This window comes from Equus quagga, chromosome 7 (assembly GCF_021613505.1).
Source record: "Equus quagga isolate Etosha38 chromosome 7, UCLA_HA_Equagga_1.0, whole genome shotgun sequence".
Taxonomy (NCBI): Eukaryota; Metazoa; Chordata; class Mammalia; order Perissodactyla; family Equidae; genus Equus; species Equus quagga.
Genome location: NC_060273.1, coordinates 133,405,931 through 133,431,731, shown reverse-complemented (window position 1 = coordinate 133,431,731; position 25,801 = coordinate 133,405,931). Strand labels below are relative to the sequence as shown.

Genomic DNA, 25,801 nt, shown 5'->3' with positions numbered 1-25,801 from the left:
CTCTCAGCAGGAGTGCAGTCTCCGTGTTTCTCGCCACATAGGTCCACGGAGAGCTTGGGGATAGATGTTGAGTTCCAAATGGTGTGGCTCTAGCCTTGTTAAATTGCAATTTTCTTGAAAAGTGTTGATTAGACAATCTGTTTCTCCTTCTGAAAACCACTAACTAGCCAGACCTTTAGAGGAAAAGAAAGCCATTGCTTTCATTGTCCCTGCTGCTGGTGGGGTGAATTCTACAGTGACATTTCTGGGCATTAATAGGATTTTGGTAAGAGCACTGCGGAATGATATGCAAAATGAGCCTGTAACTCGGCTTTCATGATGATGAAAAAATAAAACCTCCTAAACTGATATCACCATTTCCCATATGAAAACCAACGTTCTCTTCAGTTCTCATTAATGGACTTGGAAATCCCAGAAGAACAACTCTTATCCACACTTCAGTAAATCGCAACTTGACAATCACCTCTTGAGATGGCCCCGCCCACCGGGCTCCGACCGGCCACGGTGACCTCTGTGACGGGCCGTGGAGCCTCCTCGAGGCCGGCTTCTGTCCCACAGAGAAATTTGGCACAAGAGAGCTCTCTGAATTAGAAAACAGGACAGAAGGAGATTTTCTAGTTTCCTGCTATTTGTGGGGAGTGTTTTGAGTCCTCAAGCCTCGAGGCCTCACCTGACAGCCCGTCCAGGACTCGCAGGAGGAGCAGAGCATTGCCAGCCCTCACTCCCCATGCTTCCCCGCCAAGGCCTGTGCCAGAGATCTTGACCCAGAATGACTTTTTGGAAGGAAAACTTAGAGAACTATGGCATTAAAACTAAGGTTATTACAAGTTTAGAACAGCAGCTAAGCTAACAATTGTACCTTAAAAACCCCATATAAGTACCTTCTGTTGCCTGGTGTCCACAGTGATGACCTAAGGCGGGAGGGGGTCCAGGCTGACTCTCTCTGCCTACCTTTCCACTTCTTTAATTTGGGACATGGTGAGAAAGCACCACTCCTCGGTCTGGGCGAGCCCACGGCACCAAAGGGTGAGTTCAGGTCCCTCCCAGCCATTTACTGGCTGCATCACCTCAGACAAGTCGGGTGGCCCCTCCTGGGGAGAGCTCCCTCACCTGAAGATGAAGTGGGCACAGGTCAGGAGGACCTGGGGACCCTCCCCAGCTGGAATACTCTCTAGGCTGGGTGATTGCAGACGAGCACGGATTTATGCTAAGGAAGAGATCTAAATCGTAATGTCCTCCTAAGAAGATGAGTCTTTAAAATGTGCTGTGTATTCAAACAGTGAGTCTAAAATTATGAAAACAATTTTCTTGATGGGTTTTAAAATTTACTTTAGTGTCTTTCTTCTCAAGACTGTCCCTATACTTGGCTATGATTCAGTTGTGCTGGGACCAACGAGAAGAATCTCCTTTCACTGTTTAGGGAATTCTCTAAAGAGAATTCTGCATCCAAAGCAAAATTCACATGTGGGCTGGCCTAGAACCCAAGTGCATGGGAGCCTGGACACAGCTTTGGGGAACCGAGGAAGCTGCTACATCTCTAATAGTGTCAGTGAGGTCAGGGAGAGGGAGCCTGCAGGGTTGCTGGGGTGAGGGCAGGAAGGGGGTGCGGAAGGGGAAGTCTTGACAACAGGGTTTGAGCTCAGGCGCTAGAGTCAGAGATTCTGGGTGACGCCCCCATGCCTCAGTGTCTTTACCTGCAAATCTGGAGTCAGGATAGCCTAGGCAGCCCTAGAGATGCTGAAGAGGATTCAGTGAGGAGTCAAGCTCCTGGCACACAGCAGGTGTTCGTAAATCCTGCCCTTCTCTGTTTGACTAAATGCATCTTGTTTCCTAATTCAATTGAGGCATTTCAGATACCAGCTGTCTTTCCCATTTTGACTTCATTATCTACTATCTTACAGAATTTTTATAGGCTCCTTTGATTCCACACATATAGGACTCCCTGAAACCAGACAACGCTCCCCTTTGTGGCTGAACCTCGGTCTGGGTTCCTCGTGGATGGCTCCTGCACCGGGCAGCTGCCTCCTCCCTGGACGGTCTCTACGGCGCCTTCAGTGGGGCAGGAGCTGTTTGTGCGAGCCCACAAGGCAGCTACACCTTTCGTCTCTGCTGCCAGAAGACGCCCCATGTTCTGTCCTAACCTATCAGATGAAACCCACTATGACAGAGCAGAAATGTTACCTTGGCTGGACCAAGTCCTCCACTGACCTTTCAGAATTAAAGACTGTTTAGAAATTCTGGCTTGCCGGAAGTTTCTCCCAACAAGAAAACCACCTGAGGGGCCAGCCTGGTGGCCCAGTGGTTAAGTTTGCACATTCTGCTTTGGCGGCCCAGGGTTCGCTGGTTCGAATACTGGATGCGGACCTACACACCGTTTGTCAGGCCATGCTGTGGCAGGCGTCCCACATAAAATAGAGGAAGATGGGCATGGCTGTTAGCTTAGGGCCAGTCTTCCTCAAAAGAAAAAAAAAATTGAGAAAAAAGAAAAAGAAACAAAAAAAGAGAGAGAGAGAGAAAAGAAAACCACCTGAAGTCAAGGGTGTGAGGTAGAGGTCAGTGGCGTGAACCTCGCCTTCAGAAGCTCAAAGCTGATCCAAGTCAGCGCAGCTGGGTATGACTGCACGGACACCACCGGGGCCTTGTTTTAGTTCATTCTGAATGATTCCAGGGCTGTGGCAGAACTTAGACCCTGGGCCTGTGTCTCTCCTTGAAGACTTGAGGGCAGGGAAGATCAAACATACCAGAGAAAGATGCTCTCTCGTGCCTCCTACAATACAAACTATGGGGCACTGCGCCCAGCGAGGCAGGGGCTCCCCCAGGGAAGCACAGACCCCCTGGACCCACCCGGGCAGCCTCTGCTCCCCCAGAGCCACCTGCACATGAAGCAGGTCTCACAGGTGAAAAAGGGAGCAAACAACCTAAAAGTCAGCCACTGCTTCAGCAGCAAAAGACAAGGGAATCCTCTAGATTTTTCTAGAAGGCTCTGATTAGTATATCCCAGACACAGAGCTGGTCTTGGGTACGCAGGGCCTGATGACACGTTCGTGCTAGTGCCCTGGATGAAGTTTCCGGAAACGGAATTTTAGGGATCCTAGGAGGCGAAGAAGCCACAGCACAAGGACCAGCTGCTTCCTTCATCCTTGCTGGCCCTCCGCTGCAACCTGTCCGCATCCCTCAGGTCTAGGCCCGCCTTGGACTCCGGACGGCCGGACGGGAAAGGACTCCCCACGCTCCCCGCTTCCGGGGGAGGAAGGACATCAGGGCTCGGGTAAGGGGATCCCCCAGCCGGGTCAGAGGCGGGGAGCAGTGCGGGCGCCGGCCCAGTCCCGGGCCCCGCCCCGTTCCCGTCCGCCCGGAGCAAGGGGCACCGTACCTTGTGCGTGAGCGAGTGCTGCTTGAGGTGGTGCGGCTGCACGAACTCCATGCCGCACTCGGAGCAGATGTAGGGCCGGATGTCCTTGTGCTTCATCATGTGGTTCTGCAGCTGGCTCGGGTACTGGAAGGTCTTGTCGCACTCGGAGCAGCTGTACTGCACGGGCCCGCGGTGCGTGGTGAGGTGCCGCTTGAGCTGGGCCAGCGTGGGGAAGTCGAGGCCGCACTCCACGCAGATGTTGTCCCGCCCGCTGGCGTGCTTGGCCTCGTGGGCCTTGAGCTCGCTGGGGTAGGCGAAGCCGCGGCCGCACACGCGGCAGTTGTGCGGCTTCACCTCGCTGTGCTGCATCATGTGGCGCTTCAGGTGGCTGGTCTGCGTGAAGGCCTTGTGGCACACCTGGCACTTGTGGGGCCGCGTGCCCTGGTGCGTGAGCATGTGCGTGTGCAGGTGGCTGAGCTGCTTGAAGAGCTTCCCGCAGCGCGTGCACGCGTGCGGCTTGATGCCGCTGTGGCCCAGGATGTGCGTCACCAGGTTGTACTTGGACGTGTAGGACTTGTCGCAGGTGGGGCACTGCCAGCGCTTCTGCGCCCCGCCCACGGCCACGTAGTAGCTGTCGTCCACCTGCACGTTCACGTCCACCCTCTCCACCTTCTGCCGGGCCTCCTCGGGCCCCGGGGGCTCGGCCTTGCGGGGCAGCAGCGGCGCGGGGGGCGGCTTGGGCAGGAAGGCGTGCCGGCCGAAGGGGAAGGGGGCAGCGGAGGGCAGGAAGAAGGGCAGCAGCAGCCCCGGGGGCACCTTGGGGTAGCAGGGGTAGGGCGCGGGCAGGAACGGGGGCGCGGCGGGCTGGGGCCACACGGCGCTCGGCTTCAAGGGCTCCTGCTTCACGGGCCGGCCCCCCAGGGGCTCCAGAGCGCGGTAGAGCTGGAAGCCCACGTTGCACAGGTCGATCATCTGCGAGTCCCGCGCGGGCCGCGGGGGCTGCGCGAACAGCAGCGGGAGGCCCTGGGCGCCGCGGGCCTTGCTCTCCTCGGGGGGCAGCGCGGGGGCCAAGGCGTCCGCGGGCTGGTTGGAGGGCATCTTGGTGGGCATGCTCTTCCGTTTCCGAGACCCTCCTCCTTCAAAGACCCCCGGAAACCCGTCTAGGTCTCCCGGAGGAGGTTCATACCGAAACTGGGGGAAGGGCCCCCGGAGAGCTTCGGGGAAGAGGTGTCTTGGGGGAGCTTTCTCCCGGGAAACCACGGGCTGCAGGCAGTGGGGGAAGGAGGCGGCCCTCTTCACGCCCAAACCGAAATGCACATCCTCATCTTTGATCCTCTTCATTTCCTTCTGCATCCTTGGCGATTCTCCTTTGAAGAGAAGGAAATTGGTTGTTTAAAGAAAAATATCCCTTCTTCCCTTAAGGGCTTTGGCTAGATGTCAGTACTAATGTATGAAGAGCAATGCTTGTTTAATACTGACGCTCCTTTATCCTAGGACTGTTCAGAATATGTCGTTTCCCCTTGCAAACCCAGTTACTCATGTGGAAAGCAGTGGCCTCCTGGAGCCGGACCCTAGGGCTCCAGTGTAAATCCTCAGCCACAGACCCATAGCAGTGGGGACAGGAGCGTGGGAGTGCACTAGATTGAGAAGAAACCTGACCACTCATCGGCCATTGTCCCCACTTACGATGAGGGTACGAAGGCCCAGAGAGATGAAATGACAAGCTCAAGTCCCACAGCTACACAGTGCAGGAGCCAGAACTGGGACGCACTCTGCTGCGACTTTGCAGCCCGAGATGGAACTGCATCTGCTAACGTGGCTTAAATGTGTCTTTTAGAGTCGTTTCTTCTCTGAGAGAACCAGTGATTTCCACTGCCTCTTCCTGTCTGGGGGCCTTTGCTGCTGGAGGATGGGGACAGTGAAAGCTACACAGGAGAAGCGACTTTAATACTTAACTCAGTTCTCAGATTTTCTGGGCATCCATGGGGTTGGGGCTTAGGAATTAAGAGGGAGGGGGAGGTCGCGTGTCCTCCGGTGAAAGGGGGGCCCAGCTGTGTCCCATCCTTTCCCTTCTTCCTAAAATTCCTACTGAAAGGCCAGTCTGCCGCTGCTGCCTCGAGGAGCAGACCCGTGTAGGAGGTGATGAGAGCAGGGGGACAATGAAATGTGCAGCTTTGTGAGCCTGGGAGGTGTGTGGGAAGAGTACGAAAATGAGGGCGGTGGTGCTGCCGCTGAGGAAGGACCAGGATGCGGATGGAGAGGGTAGAGGCTGAAGGATGGTCTTTCACGTGTACTGGATCATGTCTTGGCTTGCAATTCAGCAGGTCCTGAGCCCTAAATTCACATGGAGTTATAGAAGGTGTGGCCCTGCTCCAAGAATTTGTTACATCTGTAAAGATAATTGGCTTTCAGACAAGGCTAAGGTGTCCTATCAAAATAGAGGAAAAACAAATGGCAGCTCCTTTCTCTGGAATTTCATTTTGACCACAGTTGGTTTTATACCCCTTTTGGAGCAAAAGGGCTGCTCCGACTGGAGAGAACTCTTCCAGGCTCTAAGTGACAAGGGCAAACCACAGCTGAGCCCGTCCAGACAAAACTGGTTCTGTCTGCTTTATTCTGATCTGGTTAAGACTCAGTGACTCCTACTTCACGTTAAAGAGCTTGACTGGAGAATGAGTGAAAAAGAGATGTGTCAGAGCATGGGCCAGAACTTACTGAGTTTTTTGTGTATTTTATTGTTAAGAAAATATTTGAAAATGCACAGCTAATGACATCTGGTGCCTTTATACTATGTGCTGTATCTTAGACTTACGTGGAAAGGAGTTATCACTAATTTTGAATCGGAAGGTGTTTTGGTTTATACGCATTCTTATTGCCTTTGCTCGATACTTTTGTTTTCAGTTGTGACATAGTCTCCTAGTTGACTCATTTTAGCATATTAGGAGTGGCATTTCTAATATAATGCTAATTTCAAAAATATATTTCTTTTCAGTGTTTGCAGTTTTATTTTGTCTCTACTGACCTAGTAAAGCAAAGAAACATTACTGAATGGAGGCAATGTGTTTTTTAACATAAATGGCAGAATTATGTACCCCAAATGCACTTACATATGTACATTTTAATTTCCTCCCTCTTTTAATATGATACAAATTTTCCCCCAGTTTCTAACTTCTGCATATATACACTGTATCCCTAAAATAGTAGTCTGCTTGCTCTGGAATAAAATCAGTAACTCAGGAAGTTTAAAACAGCATTGTGATCCATCCATGGACATTTTTCCAGATCTTTGAAACAGCGGTCTCCTGCGTAAAGATCTGAAGGAGCACTGCCTTTCTCTACAGAGGTCAAGGAGAGCTCGGATCTACTTCCTCTCGCCCTTCTTGAGAGAGAAATCAGCTGTAGCTGCTGCTAGTTATTAATATCCCTGTCTTTTGAGCACAGGGTGCTAAGAAGAGGCCCCAGGGGGTAAAAGAAAAACACGCGGAAAATAAATCCATCCCAGGGACGGGCGTGTGGAATGGAGGAGCAGGGAAAAGATGTCTTCCTTGGGAGATCATTTGTCTTGAAATGAGCCAACTTAAAACTCTGAGCAGCCTCTGCAAAAATATTAATAGACTCCTGGAAAACCTCACTGTGTGCCACCCATGAGCTCCTCTCTGTTTCTAAAATAGGTCCACAGGCATCCGTAACAGATACGAGATTCCTATGCAGGAGGTGAGAGAGGCTTGGAGGCAGCGAAAATCTACTCAGCCAAGGCAGGGCAGGGGGCGGGGAGCTGCAGGCCCTCCCCTGGTCAGCAAGCTGCGGCAGCTCCCAGAAAACCAGGAGGTTGTAAGATCGTTGCCCACCAGGACATGCTGAAACAATAAGCAGAAAGAAAGAAGAACTGAAATTGTAGAAGTACACAGCTAGGGGATAGTGGAAAGATCTTTGGTCTGGAGCCTGAGGATCTGGGTTTGAATGCTGGCTTTGTTAGCAGCTGTGGGAAATTGAGCAAGTTAATTTGGGGGTTTGATTTTTCTCATCCGTGAAATGGGGGTTGGGATATCCCCGTAGGGTTGTTGGTGACTTAAAGTAGAGTGTGTATGTGAAAGTCTGTTAAACGCTAGACAATGTGGTGCCCTGAGCGCTAAGAAAGACCGGACAGGAGAGGAGGGCTGGGGTGGTGACCAATGGATTGATGCCGACTGACATCATCTGTTCTCCAAGCTGAAGATCTTGGTCACCATTGACTGGCATCTGCAGCCCTGCTTTGCAAGTTCAAAACCAAGACTACCCATTTACCCTGAGTTGGTCTTGTTGCGGTGGTGAATGGGGACCACACTCAAAGAGGCCAATAGGTAAGGCCAGGATGAGTTCATTCATTCAGTGTGATGAAGCTTCTAGTTTAAGAATACTCCCCCATCCCTCCTCTATGGCCCTCTTCCTGCTGTGGAGATATCTTCCGACCTACGTTAACAACATGGCGTTGGTGAGTGGGGACCCAGGGATTGGGTGTCTCGTGAACTATGGGCAGCCAGAGAATTGCCCCAGTCTAATATCAGAGGTCACCTTCCTAGAGACAAGAGGACCTGTGTGTGAAACCCAAAGTCTCAGACCCTGGGACAGTGCTGGGTCAAAACAAGCTCTCGCAATTTCTGCTAGACTGCAGGGGCAAGGACTGGGTCTGTCCACTCACGGCTGCATTTCTACTCCCCAGCATGGTGTTTGGCACGAGGTGGATCCTCAGTGAACTGCTGTGGGGTGAGAGAAGGGATGAATCCTTCTTGTTTTTAAAGTCTCCACACAGAACTTTAAAATGTGTAATTTTACGGGCTGGCCCAGTGGTGCAGCAGTTAAGTTCACATGTTCAGCTTTGGAGGCCGGGGGGTTGCCAGTTTGGATCCTGGGTGTGGACCTACATGCCGCTTGGCAAGCCATGCTGTGGCAGCGTCCCACATATGAAGTAGAGGAAGATGGGCATGGATGTTAGCTCAGGGCCAGTCTTCCTCAACAAAAAGAGGAGGATTGGTGGCAGATGTTAGCTCAGGGCCAGTCTTCCTCAGGAAAAAGAGGAGGATTGGCAGTGGATGTTAGCTCAGGGCTAATCTTCCTCAAAAAAAAAAAAAGTGTAATTTTATCTGACATTATTTAGACTGCAGGTGACTTTTGGGTACATCCCTAATCAGATCATGAGCACACTCATAAACACTCGGGTGGTTATGGGAAGAACTCGATATACACACGTGTGTGTGCTGTTGCTTACCCCCCTCACTGTCCAAGGGCACCTCACTGTCCACCGTTCTCTGAACTGACCCTCATGTTCCAGGTAAGCCCTAAATCCTGGCTACACTGGTGCCAGGGAGCCATCCTTAGAGTGCCACCAGGTTGTGCAACCCAGTCAGAAAACAGATGCACAGAAAGTCCAGCGGGCAGTAGGAGGTAGAAAGAAAGAGCTCTGAACAGAGAATGTGAGCCGGAAACCAAGCGTGGGTGGTCACCCTGCACGCTCCCACCCAAAGGAAAAGTTTGGGAAGTCAGTGGCAGTCCACCCTTTGTACTAATGTGGGGGTGGGGAAGGAGAGGCCTTAGAATAATGGTGCATGCTCATTACTGTGGTCAGAAAATGTTAAGCTCCTGGCTTTCTTCCACATAAACTCAAACACCAAACTCAATAGGCTATAAAGCAAATCGTTTGAGGAGGAAAATATTGGGTTGATCTGTGTTAGGGGACTCTGGGACTTGGGATGTGTCTCTAACAGGTATCATCCATGAGAGTTAGTTACGAGGAAATGGGGAATGAATGGATTTTAAAAACAAAAACAAAGTCTCCTTTTTGAAGCATGAAGACCAATGAGAAATGCAAGGCCCATCCAAGATGAAACTACATTTAGTTTGGGGGAAAAAATGCTTCTAATAATGCCCTTTAATTGGGAATTCACCTACTGCACCAAAATATAAATATCCCCCAGATAAAATTACTGGTATTTTGTGGTTCTCATTCGAATCGAAGGTCATTCCAGTAAATGCTATCAGGAGAGTCATGATGAGTCAGCATGCCCAGGGCAGAGCTGTTCGTCTCCACTGCACAACACGGATTCCTCTCCATCCTGGAACTCAGGAAAGAATATACTCTCACATTCTTTGCTCCTTGAAGACTTCCGGTGTTTCATTGGAAAATGTTCCCTTTTACTCTTGAGGACACTGGCTTCCCTTTTGATGTGAGAGAGTGGCGCTTGACTTGCATGGTCTATCCTGGGGCTGTGCTCTCAAGAGAGGGAAGCAGGGCAGAGGGGAGGGTTGCGGAAGAGTCTAAGAATAAGAAACAAAGGGTGGGGGTTGCGGGAGGAAGGCAGGCTGGGACAGAGGTGGACTGACTCTGCCCGCTCTCTGTCCATACAAAGGGATCTTGTTAGCAGGCTCCTCCGAAGTGGGACTTGATTGGATCTCCTGGTTCCTTCTGAATTTGTGATAACAAAAGGAGACTTTTTGCATCTTAGAATTAAATGTTCTAATGACTCAACATAATTGTCTTAATATATGTGGTTGTACATGCTGAGTTCTTCAAGCAATGATCCAGCCCTGCGGGGTGGCAGGGCGGTGATTGGCAGAAACGTACCTATCTGGCCGAGAGAGCGATGCGTTCTCAAAGAAGTGAACGGTCTGCCTTGTCGCTCCCTGGGTTAGTGGTAGAGTGAAGAACTGGTGACCAGATGTCTGGGAGCCAGACCCCAGGCCCTTCTGGATACCCTTCTGGCCCCCATCTAATTTATACACCCAAATTCCTCCGATTTTGTTGTAAAAAGTAACCTGTCAGTCTCTCACGTGGGCTGAGGCCCCTGGGTGGTCGGGAAATATTGATTGGTGATGAGACCTGTTCACGTGTGAAATAGTCAACAGAACTCACATATTTTTTAAAAGTTCCTAAATAGCACCAAGACATAACATAAAGTCAAGTTTAGTTTTCCATTGTTCAAATTGTTCATAATGAGCATGCATATCTATTGTTTATATATATGTATATAATATATATATATATTGGTGGTTGTTTTCAAGAGCCCTTATGAAAACAGCAACAATCGAGCTCCTACCTTGCACAGGTTAAATGGACTGGGGTTTTGTTTAGGAAAGTGCTAATGCCTAGGACTAGTTTCTGGAAAGCAGGAATGAATGTCCTTTCTTGAGCACTAGAACAGCTGCTCGCGTGTTGGGGTTATCTCTGTCCGCGTGACCCATTTAAAGGAAGGAAACGAATTGGAGATATGACTTAGCAGTTCTCCTTCCCAACCCTCAGAGCTAATGTGCCTCGTGTGGATGGAGCTCCAACTGGAATGTTAGAATTTTTCTGCAACTTTCTTTGGGGGAAATGTCCTTAGAATACATGTCAATTTTGGGTTTTATGTTCATCGTTCAAGAAAACTTGATGTCCTCACTCCTAGCTGAGCAAATCTACATCTGCGTGTCAGAAAGCTTCAGTTTGTCCATCTCTGAGAATGGCAGCATATTTGGTCTGGTGGACCTCAGAATTGGTAGATATTGCCAGAAAATATGGCCCTTGCAAGCAAAAGCGATAATTTGAATTAACACTTTTAGTGTTGAATATTTGGGAAATATTCACCAACAGCCAAGGTGACCAGACTTCACCTTCTAATCAACTCACATCCGGGGCATCACCTGGTAATATGCATACATATATAAAGAGGGGAGCTGAGTTATAAGAATTTGATGATATCGATTCCTGCACTTCCTGCTTCCCCAGCCAGCGCCTCAGCCGTCTTTGTCAGTGTGTTCTGTACAACAAAGGAAGACTTTGGGGACTTGCCAAGTGGGGCTGACCTTTGACTAACTGCATTAAGAAAGTCAGGTGTATATAAGTCAAAAATAAACTACATCCGACCTTGAAAGTAAGGATAAAGATGAATCTGATTTGAAGATTCACAGTCATTACGGAATTGCCCACTGCAAATATGACTGATGCCGCTTCTCCCCTCTACCCATCCCTGAGTTTCTCCTTGGCTCCTTCCAAATGCTGAGAAGGAACTCTGGGGTGCTAAGGAGGAGACTCTTGGGTTTTGAGCAATGTCAGGTTCTCCCCCAGGGCCCAAAGGTAGTTAAGTTGCTTCAAAGCTCCTTTCAGGCTAAAATAAACGTTCATTCCTGTTTATGCCGCCGCAGAGTCATAAACTGTCAAAGCACAGAGCGTGCCCCAGCCCTCGGATAGAGTGAGTCCCTCCTTCCTCTCAGCTCCCAGGGTCTGCACCCGCACCCTGAGGCTGCTTCCTCCTGGAGCGTTGCAGAGATCTGCTGCCCACAACGCTGACCCCCTGGAGGTCAGGACCAATTCCGGAACTTTCCTGCGTCTTCACTGCCTTGGACAATGGCTGGTACTTACTAACATTTTTAAGTGATAAATTTTCAAGTTGCAATAATTTTCCAGTCTTAAAATGATTTTATTCTGTTTTTAAACAATAGCTAGTAGATAAAACTACCAAAAAAATCTGTGGAATTCTTTCCTTATACTCTTCCCTTTCTGCTCCCCTTCTAACAAATAGGAGAATGCTTTTTTGTTTTAGGATTAGTCATCAAAAGGGCTATAATTAGTTTTCAGATCTGGTTCAACTTGCTTGTTAAGCGCAAATGTGTCCTACAGGCTATTCTAACGGTCCGTTATGTGTGGTGTTTAGAGATCGGCCCTGGAAGGCAGGGTTCCCATTCCCAAGAAAGAGCACATTCCTTTTAGAATCCTAACTTTGAACCTAACTCATCCCTTTTCTACACCTCAGGTGCTTATTACCTTAAAATGTAACAGCATGGAGCTGGCCCCACGGCCGAGTGGTTAAGTTCGAGTGCTCTGCTTTGGCGGCCCAGGGTTTCGCTGGTTCGGATCATGGGCATCGCTCATCAGGCCACACTGAGGCGGCGTCCCACACAGCAGAGCCAGAGGCGCTCACAACTAGAGTATACAACTATGTACTGGGGGCTTTGGGGGAGAAGAAGGAAGAGGGGGAGAGGAAGGGGGAGGGGGAGGAGGAGGAGAAAAAGAAGAAGAAGAAAAAGAAAAGATTGTCAACAGATGTTAGCTCTGATGCCAGTCTTTAAAAACAGAAAAAAATGTAGTAGTTCCTCAGGATTTGTTATTCCCTCAACGTGTCTGATTCTGGGAGTTTTCTTTATCAATTTCTCCTTGCTAATAAATTCTCTCCCATCCATCCCAAATGTTAACTTTATGCATAGAAAAAAAATTAAAGGACCAAGAAGTCGTTAGCCAACATCTTGCACCCTGACCATTCATTGTTGGCTGGTTGTGACAAAATCTTGCTCACTCCTCCTTGGAGATGACCGTTAGCTTCTCTCCTTCTTTCCATTTCCAGGTCTAGGACTCTGGTCCAGCGGCCTACCACTTCACTCCTAGATTACTTTGGACACTTTCCATCGCTCTTCCAGACCATTTTTCTCCTCCTTTCCAAATCCCTTGACCTCCAATGCCAAGTCCATCTTCTAAAAAGTCATCACTGTTTCTAAGACAACTCTCTGTTCAGAAACCTACAACGGTAGGGTGTAGAGCTTGCTCCTTGCTGCTCCAATAGCCGTTCTCACTTCTTCCTTAAGCAACAGACTCCTGGTTTTGCTTGTGGCGACAATGTGCCTAGCAAGAACACTAGCCTTCCCAGACGTCCTTTCAGTTAGGGGTCGCCTTGTGCCACGGTTCTGGCCAGTGAGATGGAAGCAGGAGGCTGCGAGGGATTTCTGAGAAATGCAGAAACCACCTCCTGTATCCTCTCGTGTCTTTCTTCTTTCTGCCTGGAATATGGATATGAGACTGGAGGTGGAACAGTCACACTGAAACCGTGAAGCAACAGGGTTAACGGCAATGCTTCCCGCAAAGTGTGGTAGAGGGGAGGGGCGGGGCATCGGTGTGAAACTCCCGTACCTGCCTGGCGCTGCTCTTCTTGTTTTTGAGAAAATGAATCCTTCACTTGGTTAAGAAGATGTGTTCAGAGTTCTGTGGCTTGTAGCTAAACACAACCCCCACCTGATACACAGTGCAAATCGAATGTAAACTCTCTCCCTGACTTTCAAAGTCCGATTCAATTTCCTCTCTCTTAAATCTTCTCAACCCCAGGCAACCGTCTTCTCTGCATGGTGCAATCTCATTCTGACTGTTTTGCCTAGGTTTAGACTGCTCAGCCACCCAGGAATACTCTTTCCATTTATCTCTCCCATTCTTCCAGGCTGATGTTGAGTTCAGCTTCTTCCAGAAGCCTTTCCTCCCTACTCTCAAGGCCAGTGTCTGTCCTTCCTTTCAAATCCTATAGTGTCATCCCGCAGCGTGCTGGGAAAAGCAGGGTTTTCACTGCATTACACTCTGATGATTTCATGGTTACATGTTGTTTTCCCAGCCAGTGCCTGCCTGGGCCCCTTCAGCCTGGGATGTACACACTCTGACTCCCACTGCACTTTGTGTGGTACTGATGGCCAAGAAGATGCCCAGTAGGGTCGTTGTCTGGTTGGGATTCTCTTACTGTGCTTTGCTACATCTGCTTTTTAAAACAGATTTGTCTGTGGCTTTAAGAACAGATGTGCATTTAGGTTGTATTTCCATCCTGTAAGTTAATGTTAGCATTGGCTGCCAGTTCAGAATCAGTATGAGTGAACTTGCCACGTGGAGAATTTGCAGCAGCAAGCAGTGTCACTGTGGGTTCTTTATCGCTGTGAGCATTAGTTGGATTCAAAGGTTGATGGAGCATTTCTTGGGACTGGAGATCAACCTCAGCCCCTTAAATCTACGTTTTCGGCATCCAGAGGATGTGAGATTAGGACTCTTTGGCACCATTTCTCCCTGTCTCAGAAGGACCACAAATGCCACTTAAAAGGCTCGGCTTGGGCATGGGACCACAAATCTGCTCTCAGGCTCCTGCCCTGAGCTGGGGCCAGGTGGCTGCAGCGGGCAGACCCAGCGCAAGGCCCCTTGAATGACAGCGCTCCTCTGTCAGATGCAAAGGAAGAAAGGAGAGGAAAGGGGGAACACGCCACGGTTGATTAAACCTCTGAGGGTTTCATTACTCTTCTAGAAACTGAAATAATCACAGGCTTATATCCTAGACAGTGTTGTGTTCTTCCCTTGTCACTTCAACTGTGAAGCTCAAAAAGGACATCGGCACAGGGAGGAGGTGTCCAAATTCGGAATGAAAGTGTTGTAACTTCTCAGTTTTTTACATTAATTTGTCTTCAGTGAGCTATCAATTCATTCACATCCTTGCTTTCTTCCTCCCTGCCTCAAACACACACACACATGCACACACATTCACAAGTGTTGCTACATTCTTTGTGTGTGCGTGTAATATAATAATAAAATAGGGGTGCAGATACTGTGAAAAACAGAATGGAGGTTCCTCAAGAAATTAAAAATAGAACTACCACAGGATCCAGAAATCCCACTTCTGGGTCCATATTCAAAGGAATTGAAACTATTATCTCAAAGAGATATCTTTGCTCCCATTTTCATTGCAGCATTATTCACAATAGCCAAGGGATGGAAACATGCTAAGTCTCGGTCAGCGGGTGGCCGGATAAAGGAAATGCAGTATATACACAATGGAATATTATTCAGCCTTAAAAAAGAAGAAAATCCTGCCATTTGTGACAACATGGATGGATTTGAGGGCGTTACGCTTGGGGCTGGCCCAGTGGTGCAGTGGTTATCTGCACACGTTCCACTTCTTGGTGGCCCAGGGTTCACCAGTTCGGATCCTGGGTGCAGACATGGCACCACCTGGCACGCCATGCTGTGGTAGGCGTCCCACATATAAAGTAAAGGAAGATGGGCATGGATGTTAGCTCAGGGCCAGGCTTCCCGGCGGAAAAAAAAAAAAAAAAAGAGGAGGACTGGCTGTAGTTAGCTGAGGGCTAATCTTCCTCAAAAAAAAAAAAAATAGAGGGGCGCTGCCCCCGTGGCTGAGTGGTTAAGTTCACGTGCTCCACTGCAGGCGGCCCAGTGTTTCGTTGGTTTGAATCCTGGGGGCGGACATGGCACTGCTCATCAAACCACGCTGAGGCAGCGTCCCACATGCCACAACTAGAAGGACCCACAGCAAAGAATATACAGCTATGTACCGGGGGGCTTTGGAGAGAAAAAGGAAAAAATAAAATCTTTAAAAAAAAAAAAGAAAGAATGGAAATTTTGTTTAAAAAAAAAATAGAGGGCATTACGCTAAGTGAAATAAGTCAGACAGCAAAAGACAAACGTTCTATGATCTCTCTTACATGTGGAATCTAAAAAAGCTGAACTCAGAGAACAGAGTAGAATGGTGGTTACCATGGGTTGGGAGTGAGGGAAATGGGGAGACATTGGTAAAAGGTACAACCTTTCAGCTCTAAGATGAATAAGATCTGAGGATCTAACGTAGAACATGGTGACTATAGTTGTAACCCTGTGTTGTATAACTGAAATTTGCTAAGAGAGTAGAACTTAAATGTTCTCATCAAAAAAAAAAGTGTAAATATGTGGCGTGATGGATGTGTTAATTAACTAGATGAGGGAATCCTTTCACAATGTATATGTGTATCAAATCATCTCGTTGTACACTTTAAATGTCTCACAATTTTGTTTGTCAATTATACCTCAATAAAGCTGAAAAATAAAGGAGATTCTCTTCAAAGATACAGTTCTCCTAATGCCTTAAGATATCAGCACAAGTCTTCCTTATGAATAATGATCCCTAGTCTAGGAATTGCAGTGACTTTGTTATTTGGTGTTTTAATCTCAGTTTTAAAAAATTTAATTAGCAAAACAAAAAGCAAAGGGAGCATAAAATAGTAGTTTCTTTTGGATTTTCCATGGGCCAGACCTTGGGGTGAATGCCCACAGGACCCATTTACAAATGTCTTAGCTGTTTTGGGTCCTCTGAGGCGTCTCAGTGTTGCATGGGGAGGACTCCACCGGGCAGCCCCGAGGGGATGGATGGAGTCTGAGCTTACGAGCAGCAACGCTGCGGCCTGCAGACCCGGAAGCTTCCCCGAGCGACGAGGCCAGGCTGCCCCCACAGATTGATCTCTGGTGTATTTATGGGCCACCGCAAGCAAGGCCCGTGGGGAGTGGGAGAGAAGGGACTCTCCTGCAAAGACGTGTATGATGCAATGCCTTTCCTCAGGGAGCCTGCCCCCTGGTTGTGGAAACGAGCTGGAGATCACAGGACCACAGATTCTCCGAGGTGGCGGGAGTCTAAAGGGTCTGAAGAGGTGAGCCACATGCTGAGTCTCTTCGCCGTTCACCGCCTTGGTTTCCACGCATGTGAAACGTGGCTGACAACGCCTGCCTTAGCGGGGGGTCGCGGGAGCTAGCCTGTCTTGCAGAGTGCCTACACATGGGAAGTGTGTCCAATCTGCTTTTAGTATTATCATTATTACAGATCAGCAACCTGGGTTCACTAAATGGTGCTGATGACAGGACATCGCTTCAGAATGGGGTGGCCCACTAACAGTAGGTGAAAGGGAAAGAGGTCGGGCACATTCTGGAAGTAGCCCATGAGGATAAGGCGTGCGCTCTGAAGCGGCTGTCGCATCCATGTCTCCCACTGTCCCTCAGCCTAGAAACTGGGCTCACAGTGACGCCAACTGTCCTGACCAAGGAGCAGACGTCTGTCCACAGCCCTGTCGCTAGCCCTGTGTGCTAACAGAGCTTCCAAGCAAAGAAGCAAAGTAGGACCCCACACGATGCTGCCCTGACCACTCTACCTGCAGTTGGGTGACCTGAAATTACAAACCTCTTCATGCTCCAGCTCGTTCCTTCACAGCCCCGAGTTTTATTTCCTGGTAGCACTATCAGAAAATATCTTGGCCATTCATTTACAGGTCCTCGGTCTTGCCCCCCTAGACCGCAAGCTCCATGAGACAAGGTGGCTTGCCTATACTATTCACTGTTGTACCCACCTAGAAGACTGCCTGGCACATAGTAGGTTGGCACATTAGAATCATTTGGCACGTTTTAAATATACAGTACGCCCCATGCCTAAAAAAAGGCAATGCCTACACCCCTTCTCAGACCTAAATTACATCAGGATCTCTGGGGGTGGGGCCCAGGTGCTGGTGTATTTTAAGAGCTCTGTAAGTGATTCTTATGACCACCCACAACGTTAAGAACTACTTTAGGGAGGTGCTCCATAAATGGCAGAGTCTATACAAGAATGGAAGGGGGAGCGGACATGGGGTGGTAGCGGAGGGATCCTGATGGAAAAAGCCTTGTGATTTGCAGTCATCCCTGCCTTTCCACCACCCACCCAGGCTACTAGTGATGGAGTGTCGGGGGGAGGAGGAGACTCTCCTGCATGCCAAGGCTGAGCTGATGAAGGACAGCCTATGGCAATGGCCATTTTGGGGTCCAGGTAATCCACAAAGGGAAGCATCCTGGACAAGTCATGCTGTACTGGGGGCTGGTGAGGTACCAGCAATGCACCATTTGTGTGCATATGAGTCTCAGACTGGAGAACCCTCCCCACCCCTTTCCCTCCTCCCAGGTCTCCACCCCACCCAAAGAACCTGCCCAGCCATCTGGTAAGAAGCTGGACTGGAGATTTTGCTCTCCATAGGGATGGCGGTTCTTGGCTCTTTTAACGTGCAAATCTTGACAATGAGGAAGAGAGTACAAGAAGGTTTTCTCGCTACATGACTATGATACTTCTGAAAGGTTGAGCTGTGGGATTTTTTTTTTTTTCACTTCTCTCTTGGAAATCACCTCCATATGCTGATTGGGCTATAGGATAAGACTTCTTCTTTACATTGAGAAAGCATTTCCCGCTATATTTAGGATGCACAGTGGGGCTGCTGTTTTTTCAGCTTCCTTAATGGCTTTCAATGCCATTGTCAAAGTTGGTCTTCTTTAAAAAAAAAAATATATATATATATATATTTATTTATTTATTTATTTTCTAACAATAAGCAACTAAATGTAAAATCTTCCCATGTACTTTGATTGATGGTTCACACCTTTTGGAATATCTAGCTCATATTTTTAGAAAGAGGCAGCTGGTACTCTCGACATTTAATTCCAACCAAACTCCTCCTTCAATTCCTCCTCTCCCAGATAGGGCACACAGACTACTGGAGAATGTCCAATGACACTGATCCAAATGTCTGTGTCAGGGGTGGAGGGAAGGTAGAGCTTGCTTTTAACATCCTGGAGGCTGAGTAATGGCATTGAAATGGCAGATCTTAAGAAAACATGATCGTGGCAGCAAAGAGTGACTGTTTCAGCTGCTGTTGGTACCTGCAGGGAGGACCTTAGAAACTGGGGTGGACAATCAGAGTTTTGTTTCTGGGTCAGAATGAGTGTTTTACCCCACTGTAATCTGTCCCCCACTGGTTTTCTGTAATCAATGGGATGAGCGGTAATACAACAGCTGGCGTTAACTGAGGACTCACCATGTGCAAGGCCATTACATGGATTGTCTAGTTCAATCTCTATTATTTGTCTTCCTATTTTATAGATAAGGAATTTGAGGCACAATGAGTCTAAATGATTGGTCTAAGATCACATAGCCTAGAAGCAGCTGTTCTTAGCCAGGAGTTGGCAAACTTTGATTGTAAAGGGCCAGAGAGTAAATATTTTGGTTTTGTGAGCCCCACAGTCCCTGTTACAACTACTCACCCTGCTGTTGTGATGAAAACAGCCATACTCATCATGTAAACAAATGGGAGTGGCTGTGTTCCAATAAAACTTTATTTACAAAAACAGGTGGTGGGCTGGATTTGGCCTTGGGGTGTGATTTGCTAACTCCTGCTGTTAGCCATGATGCTAAGCTCTCTCTCGAGCCTGTTGATGGACTGTTTTATTTCAATAACCCTCTTTCAAGATCTCTTACATTCACACGTGAGCTATTGCAAACACTTATCCAGCCGTCTTGTACCACGGCCTATCGGCAAATAATTGAGTTTTTAATGAACCTTCTTCCTCCATGCCAGCAACACTCCAAATGTCATGATGGGAAAGGGCTTTTGGGTGAGTGGGATGATAAACCACACGAGGACCCTTCAGAGGAAAGGCTCCAAGTGCATCTCAGCTTCCGGGAGTTTGTAGGCTGGCATGTTGGAAGAGGACTTGGTCTTGCAGTATCTGCTTTGTGCCAGGCCCTGTGCAGGGGCCCTGCATGCTCTCCCATTTCTTCAGAGTGTCTTTATATAGCACTCCTTCCATGGAAGTTTCAAGGTGGCTCTCAAAAACACACAACAGCACCAAGATCAAAGAATCAAAGAAAATGGATCATTATATGGTTTAGTCCCTGCATCAAAGCTACAAGACAGGCACCATTATTCCATTTTATAGATGAGAAATAGAAGCTCAGAAGGGAAGTTACTTGGCTGAGGTCAAAGAGCACATAAGTGGCTGAGCTGGCGTTTCATCCTGGATGTGCCCAACTCCTTTGCCTGTGCAGCTTCTGTTAGGCCCTTTCTACTGGACTGTGCGCTCACCTTGCTTCATAACTCAACTGCTAAGTGAGTTTTGAAAGTCAGTTAAAGTTGAATTTCTGTGTACTTTTTCTCTGCCAAAAGGAGCATAGGAAACCCTGGTGTACCCTGCTTGCTTCACATTGTTGCTATGAGAATCCAACAAGGTGGAGGGTATGAAAGCTCCTTGCAGGGAGTGAAACGCCCTGCAGATGTGCAGTGGTGGTATGTGTCAGGGACTGGCTGTAGTTGTGGTGAGGCATGCCCTTCCACCTCCTCACCACATCACTGCCCACTGAAAGGGGTACCCTGCGCCCAGGGGCTCCCGTCCACTGAATCATTCAGATCGCCCAAGTCTGGGAAGGAATTGGCCCCCAAAACTCCCCTGAAATCAGCCCAAAGCTCAGGAAAAGGTTACGGAATAGTCATCCAATTTCTAGTCACATAATGACTCTCATAAACACATACACAAGTGTCATCACCATCCCTCCCCACGCCGCCTTCCTCCCGAGAGACTCCTCCTGCTTCTCTTCCTCTAGTTTCAGAGCGGGCTCTTTCTCCTCTGGATGAGCGTGAAGCCAGCCCTTCCTCCCAGAGCCGCCCCTGCCCAGGTTTTGACAATGTGGGAGAGAACAAGGCACCCACTTCACTGAAAGCCCGAGGCTCCAGCCCGTGGGTGAGAGGGCTTTCCTGTGCCTTTGCCTTAAACCTGTGACCTTTCAACACCCTTGGCTAAAAGTTAGAATTTAGAAAAGTTGAACAGCTTGATTACATAAAGGAAAAAAAAATTCCTGTATGTCAAAAATCACAAAAAATTAAAAAGGAAATGGCAAACTGGAAAAATATTTGCAACATATGACAAAGAAATAGTATCGTCGGATATCTAAGAGCTTCTACAAATCAATCACAAAAGTGACTGCTTAGAGTGGAAAGTTGGGCAAAACCCATCAAAGGCAACGCCCAAAAACCGCTCTAGAGACAAATGTTAAAAGCCTGTTTTGGCTGGTTTCACCTAACCCCAGACACCCAACTCTCATGGAATCACCGGTAATGGCAACGTTTTACAGAACATCCAGGATCCCGTCTGGCATGTTCAAGTCGTGGATGTGTGCACGGTGTGTGTAATCTCTGTAAACCTGCATCTCTGAGACAGTTTAGATGGCTGGAGAGAGTGACGCTGGGGACAGGGACTGGACTGAATTTCCCACTCAAAATTTATGAAAACAACATATACCAATATAAGCAAGATTTCAACGCTGGGAATTTGTACTAAGGGAGAAAGAAATACATACATATATTTAGGGAGAAGATGGAAGCAGCCTCACAAACTCTGCTTTTGCAACAGGGTCTGAAATGGGGCACACAAGGCCTGGGGCTCACCCAACACAAAGTCACAAAGGGGAGAAATCACCCACTTTCGACAACTGATGCAAATGACAGTTCATGAGCAGAGACCGGAACCAAACATGAAGGACATTTTCCAAATCAGTGTAAAAGCATGCAGAGATAGCTGGATCTAAACTGAACAAGAATTGTGTGATAAATTGATGAGGTGGTGAGGAAGAGCCAGTTAGGGTCCTGACAGGCCTGCTCCGAGTATGAATACTACAAGACTGAATCTAGAAGTTTCCAGGCAAAGAATATTTCCTTGGAATGGTTAGCAGAAGAGTTCTTCTAAGGGCTTTCCCATGGTCTATTTTCTGTTTCTTGGAGCTTTTGACTTTGAGTGGTTGGGAATGGCTTGGTTTGGGTCGATCTCAATCTTTCTCTCTCCCCCACCCCCCAATCTCTTACCAGCAACAGGCTTGTTCTGTCAGATTATTAACCTTCTCTGGCTTTCTTGTAAGAAGGGCACATTTGATAACATCATTTAATGGGGCACTTGGGAAATGCTCCCTTCAAGTTTTCATCTTCATTTGTGCTGATTGAAGAAACAGTGAGAGTAACTTAAGATAGAACGAATTTGAATGAGTAAATAATAGAGTGAATAAATGACAGAACACCTTTCGACTGAGCATCTCACCCGGTGAGAGGTAACTCACTTGGATCCATTTAATAATAACAAAATATGAGCAAATTCAATCTAGCGTTTAGGGAATTGTCTATAATTTCTAAAACCTTTGGGTTTTCAGAGTAAACAGCTATTCTGTAGGGATTAATGGGAAATTCAACATCAGTGGAGAATGCTCCTGCCTGAGAACTTCTTAAGGAGAATCAAGCAACCACACTTTAAGAATGTTGCTTGGTATGTTTTTATTCTAGAGGAAAGGAGCCCCGGACCAATTCAAGTCTCCTGAACCTCACGTGAAGAAAGAATGTGTGGGATATTCAAGGAAGGAATGAGCACCATATGTGGACGCCCTAAAATTGACAAGTGACTCAGCCATCTGGGTGCCATCTAGGCTGCTGGCAAATGGCAGGCATCACATAAAGCCCACACAGTGTCGTGTTAGCAGAAGAAAGTCGTGAAAGCAGTTGAGATAAACTGGCTATTCATCAAGATGGATTAAAAGACAAAATGAATTGGCACCAGAATTAGATTAAGGTGAGCAACTCTACACAACTTATTTTTGATGACCTTTAAATAATACAAATTCATTACCATTGTAAAATTTAATACTGAGAGAATTATTTTTTGATTTTGTTGTAACTTACACTGAGATAATTCTCAACTTTTTCAAAAACTTTCATACCCATTATTACATTTAGTCCCCACCCAAAACCCACGAGACGAAGAGAATTCATTGTAGAACGCTCCAAGCGTTGGGGAGGAGCTCAGGCATCATCTTGTTCGGGTTTTATTCATGTCTCCATCTGACCGAGGAACAGCGAGGATCTGAGAGTTGTACTCCTAGAGCCCAGGCGTCTAGAAACTCAGTTCATATGTTACCTGCCCACTGGATGACCTTGACTCTGGGCCGTGTAAGGCTTTGTGTCATTCCCAATTTCTTCCTCCTCCTGCACTGTTTTATCAATCCAGCAGGAAGTATCCCATTCGATCGCTCCGTGTCACAGGGTTTTGCAAATCACTGGAAATCTGGACTCAGACTCATAAGCAGAGACAGAGCAATCTTGAAATGAGCACTTTATCTGTGATGACCTAGAAAAGAGCCCCCCCCCCCCAAGAGCCTGTGGATGACAGTGAGCCAGTGGAGTTGAGTGAGTCAGGTCTGAACTTGGGATGAACTTGATAAACTGAAGCGGTCAAGGGAAACTTAGTAAGAACAAGTCTAGGGCTCCAGGCTCAACGTGTTTGCTACCAGCCTGTTCTGACCTGGAGGACGGCTGAATGCTGGGGTATGCCGAGACATGGGGGCATTGTACCCACTGGATAATTCTCACCTGCTCATGTGACTTAGGTAGCATAGGTAAGTTCTATCAACACACAGGAGGAATCCTCAAGGAAAACTGTCACGGCTCCTTCCACCCCAAAGAATTGGATATTCTTTGCAGATTCTCCTTTAATTAATGCACTATGGGATTACAGTATCCTGCCTAGAAGCTAAAACAGTGTTCTGCTGATGTTTCATGGTCAACCAAAGGTTCACCATAGCCTCTGGTCAGCTGTTGCCTCGCTTTCCCCCGGGGGTCAAATTTTATTTTATTTAGAAACATCTCAGCAGCATTTCCATTTATTTTGTGTGTGTGCAATTTTAAATTTGGAGAACCCATTTCTTAAAATGCCTGACATTTAAGAAAATCTGGCACGGTATTGCCACGTGTCACGTGTGTAGAAAGTAGCATGGTTAGCATGTTGAGTGTGCCAGATTTTCCTTAAAATTAACATTGGTGCCATATGTTGGTGCCCTAAACTCAGTATTCCTCTGGCTGTTGGAAATGCAAAAGGAAAACATTCTCAGACTGAGTCCTGTTCTCTTTCTTTGGAGACACTGTCTGCTGTAGACATTAGCACTATCTTCCTTTGGGAGCGGAAATGAGCACATGCTCTGCAATTTTTCGTGAGAGGTCAGGCACCCAGAGGTGTGGAAGCTCGAAGATCTGAGCTTGTCAGGCAAGGGCGCCTGAAGGAATCGGGCCTGCACAGTGGCCCTGTGTCCTCAGTTTACTATTCATCTCCTCACAGTGCCTTGGGCAGGAACTTGCCCCCAGCCTCCTCGTCCCCCGTCATGATGTTTGAAAGGGCAGGTGGACAGGAGGTGGCCAGAAATCTCGTGCTGCATTTAGGGAGAGCATTACACCAGAAGTTTAGAGAATGCCTGGGCAACCCAGGGCGACAGGCAACCTATGCTCATATGGCCCCCTGGTAGGTCCCTAGCTTTTGAGATCACATCCCCTCTGAGTCCCTTCCTCTGCTCCCGCCTGTCTTTGTCGCCTGTAGCCTCTGTGCTGAGAGGAAGAAGGAGCTTCTGTGTGTATGGGCCGAGCGCCTGCATCATTCTGGTTTGCAAGGTGCTTCGTCTGTATGACCCGTCACCATGCTCCCTCGGCCCCTGGGGGGGCTCGTGCAGAGTGTGGGATTCTCCCTGCCGCAGAGGGCACAGTCTTCTTCTGGTAAATATTGATCCTAAATCTGAACCAAGGAGTAGCGCAAGAGGGCAAAGCCGCGTCACCTCTCAAGTCACCAGAGATTCAAATTACGATGGAACTTTGCGCCCAGGGCTTTGTTCCATGGCAGCATCAAACGAGAATCATGTGCTCTCCATGCGCAGGTGGCTTTTTCATCTGTACCACGAAGCATACCCGGGATTTAAGGGGAACGTTTGAAAAACCTGCCTGTCGTAGAACCTAAGAAAGTTTGGAAATCTACCTTTTTAAGAAACTTTTTATTCTAGAAAAGTTCAAACTATGAAAGTAGAGAGAATGATACAATGAATCCTCATGTCTCACCCCAAGTTTTGATTATGACCAATCTTACTTCATCTGTACCCACCCACTCCCTTTCCTCCCAGTTAGGAAGACTTCCAAGTAGGCCCACGACAGCATATTATTTCATCTATAATTTCTGGATGTCTCTCTTAACCACAAGGATTTTTTCTTAAAACATAGCAACAATACTATATGTAATAGTGTAATATATGCCTTAATCATTAAATATCCAGTCAGTGTTCAAAATTCCCTAGAAAATCCAACGTTTTTGCCTTGGAATGAAAACCATGGCTGGAATTTTGTCAGTTTACTGTTGAACTAGCCAATTTTCCACCTTTCAGATTTCATAGAAAAGTCTAGAAGGTTGGAAGGAAAAATCTCGTTCTGATAATGAAGATAAAGAGAAGAGAAAACTATCTGAGCTTCCTTAACCTGGACTCGGTGGCTGCTCAGACTGCAGAGGCTGTCCACACTTCCAGCCCCAGCACACTTCCTTTTTGTAAGCTGAGGCACGGAGGAGAGAACCGACTTCCCGGAATCCACACAGCTAATTAATGACAAAGAGCTCAATTTTGAAGTTTAAGAGGCTGTATTTAAGATACTGCTTATCTTTTAAACTGCCACAGAGGGACCTATACGTCCAGTGCTTCAGACGTGGACTCAGACCTGTGCGGCTGCTCTGGGCGTTTAGAGCCCTGCTCTCCAGGTCAGTATTCACCAGCCACTTGCAGCTCTTGAGCGCATGAAATTGGGCCAGTCTGAACTGAGACATGGTGTACGTGTGAAAAGCACTCTAGATTTCAAAAATTTAGTTTCAAAAAACCCTTAGAATACTTTATTAACAATTATTCTGTTTATGACATTTAAATAATATTTTTATTTATTGGGTTAAGTAAAATAGATTAATTCAAATTAATTTCACCTGCTTCTTTTTTAGTTTTTTACCATAGCTACTAGAAAATATAAAATCACATCTGTGGCCTGTATTATATTATATTTCTATTGGACAATGCCGGTTTAGACATGGTGCTTTCAATGCAGGATTCCTCAATTATACAGCCTGGCCGGGGAGCTGGAGAGCGCTGGGAGGGCATCTATCCCACGCCTCTCTTCTCGGTAAGGCTGGACACTAGCTAAACCATCCTACAGTAAACCTTATTTTTAAAGATTTGCAGAAAAATAAATTTTCAAACTTCCCCTGTG

At 47.6% G+C, this 25,801-nt stretch overlaps 1 protein-coding gene across 1 annotated transcript in view; it reads right to left on the bottom strand.

Moving 5' to 3' along the window:
* The window catches only part of ZNF366 (zinc finger protein 366), a 63,084-nt gene that overhangs the window by 16,027 nt on the left and 21,256 nt on the right, over nt 1–25,801 (bottom strand). The window contains exon 2 of the mRNA XM_046668343.1: nt 3,374–4,719. Coding sequence (XP_046524299.1) covers nt 3,374–4,705 — 1,332 coding nt within the window. The 5' untranslated portion in view covers nt 4,706–4,719. The remainder of the gene's footprint in view (nt 1–3,373; nt 4,720–25,801) is intronic.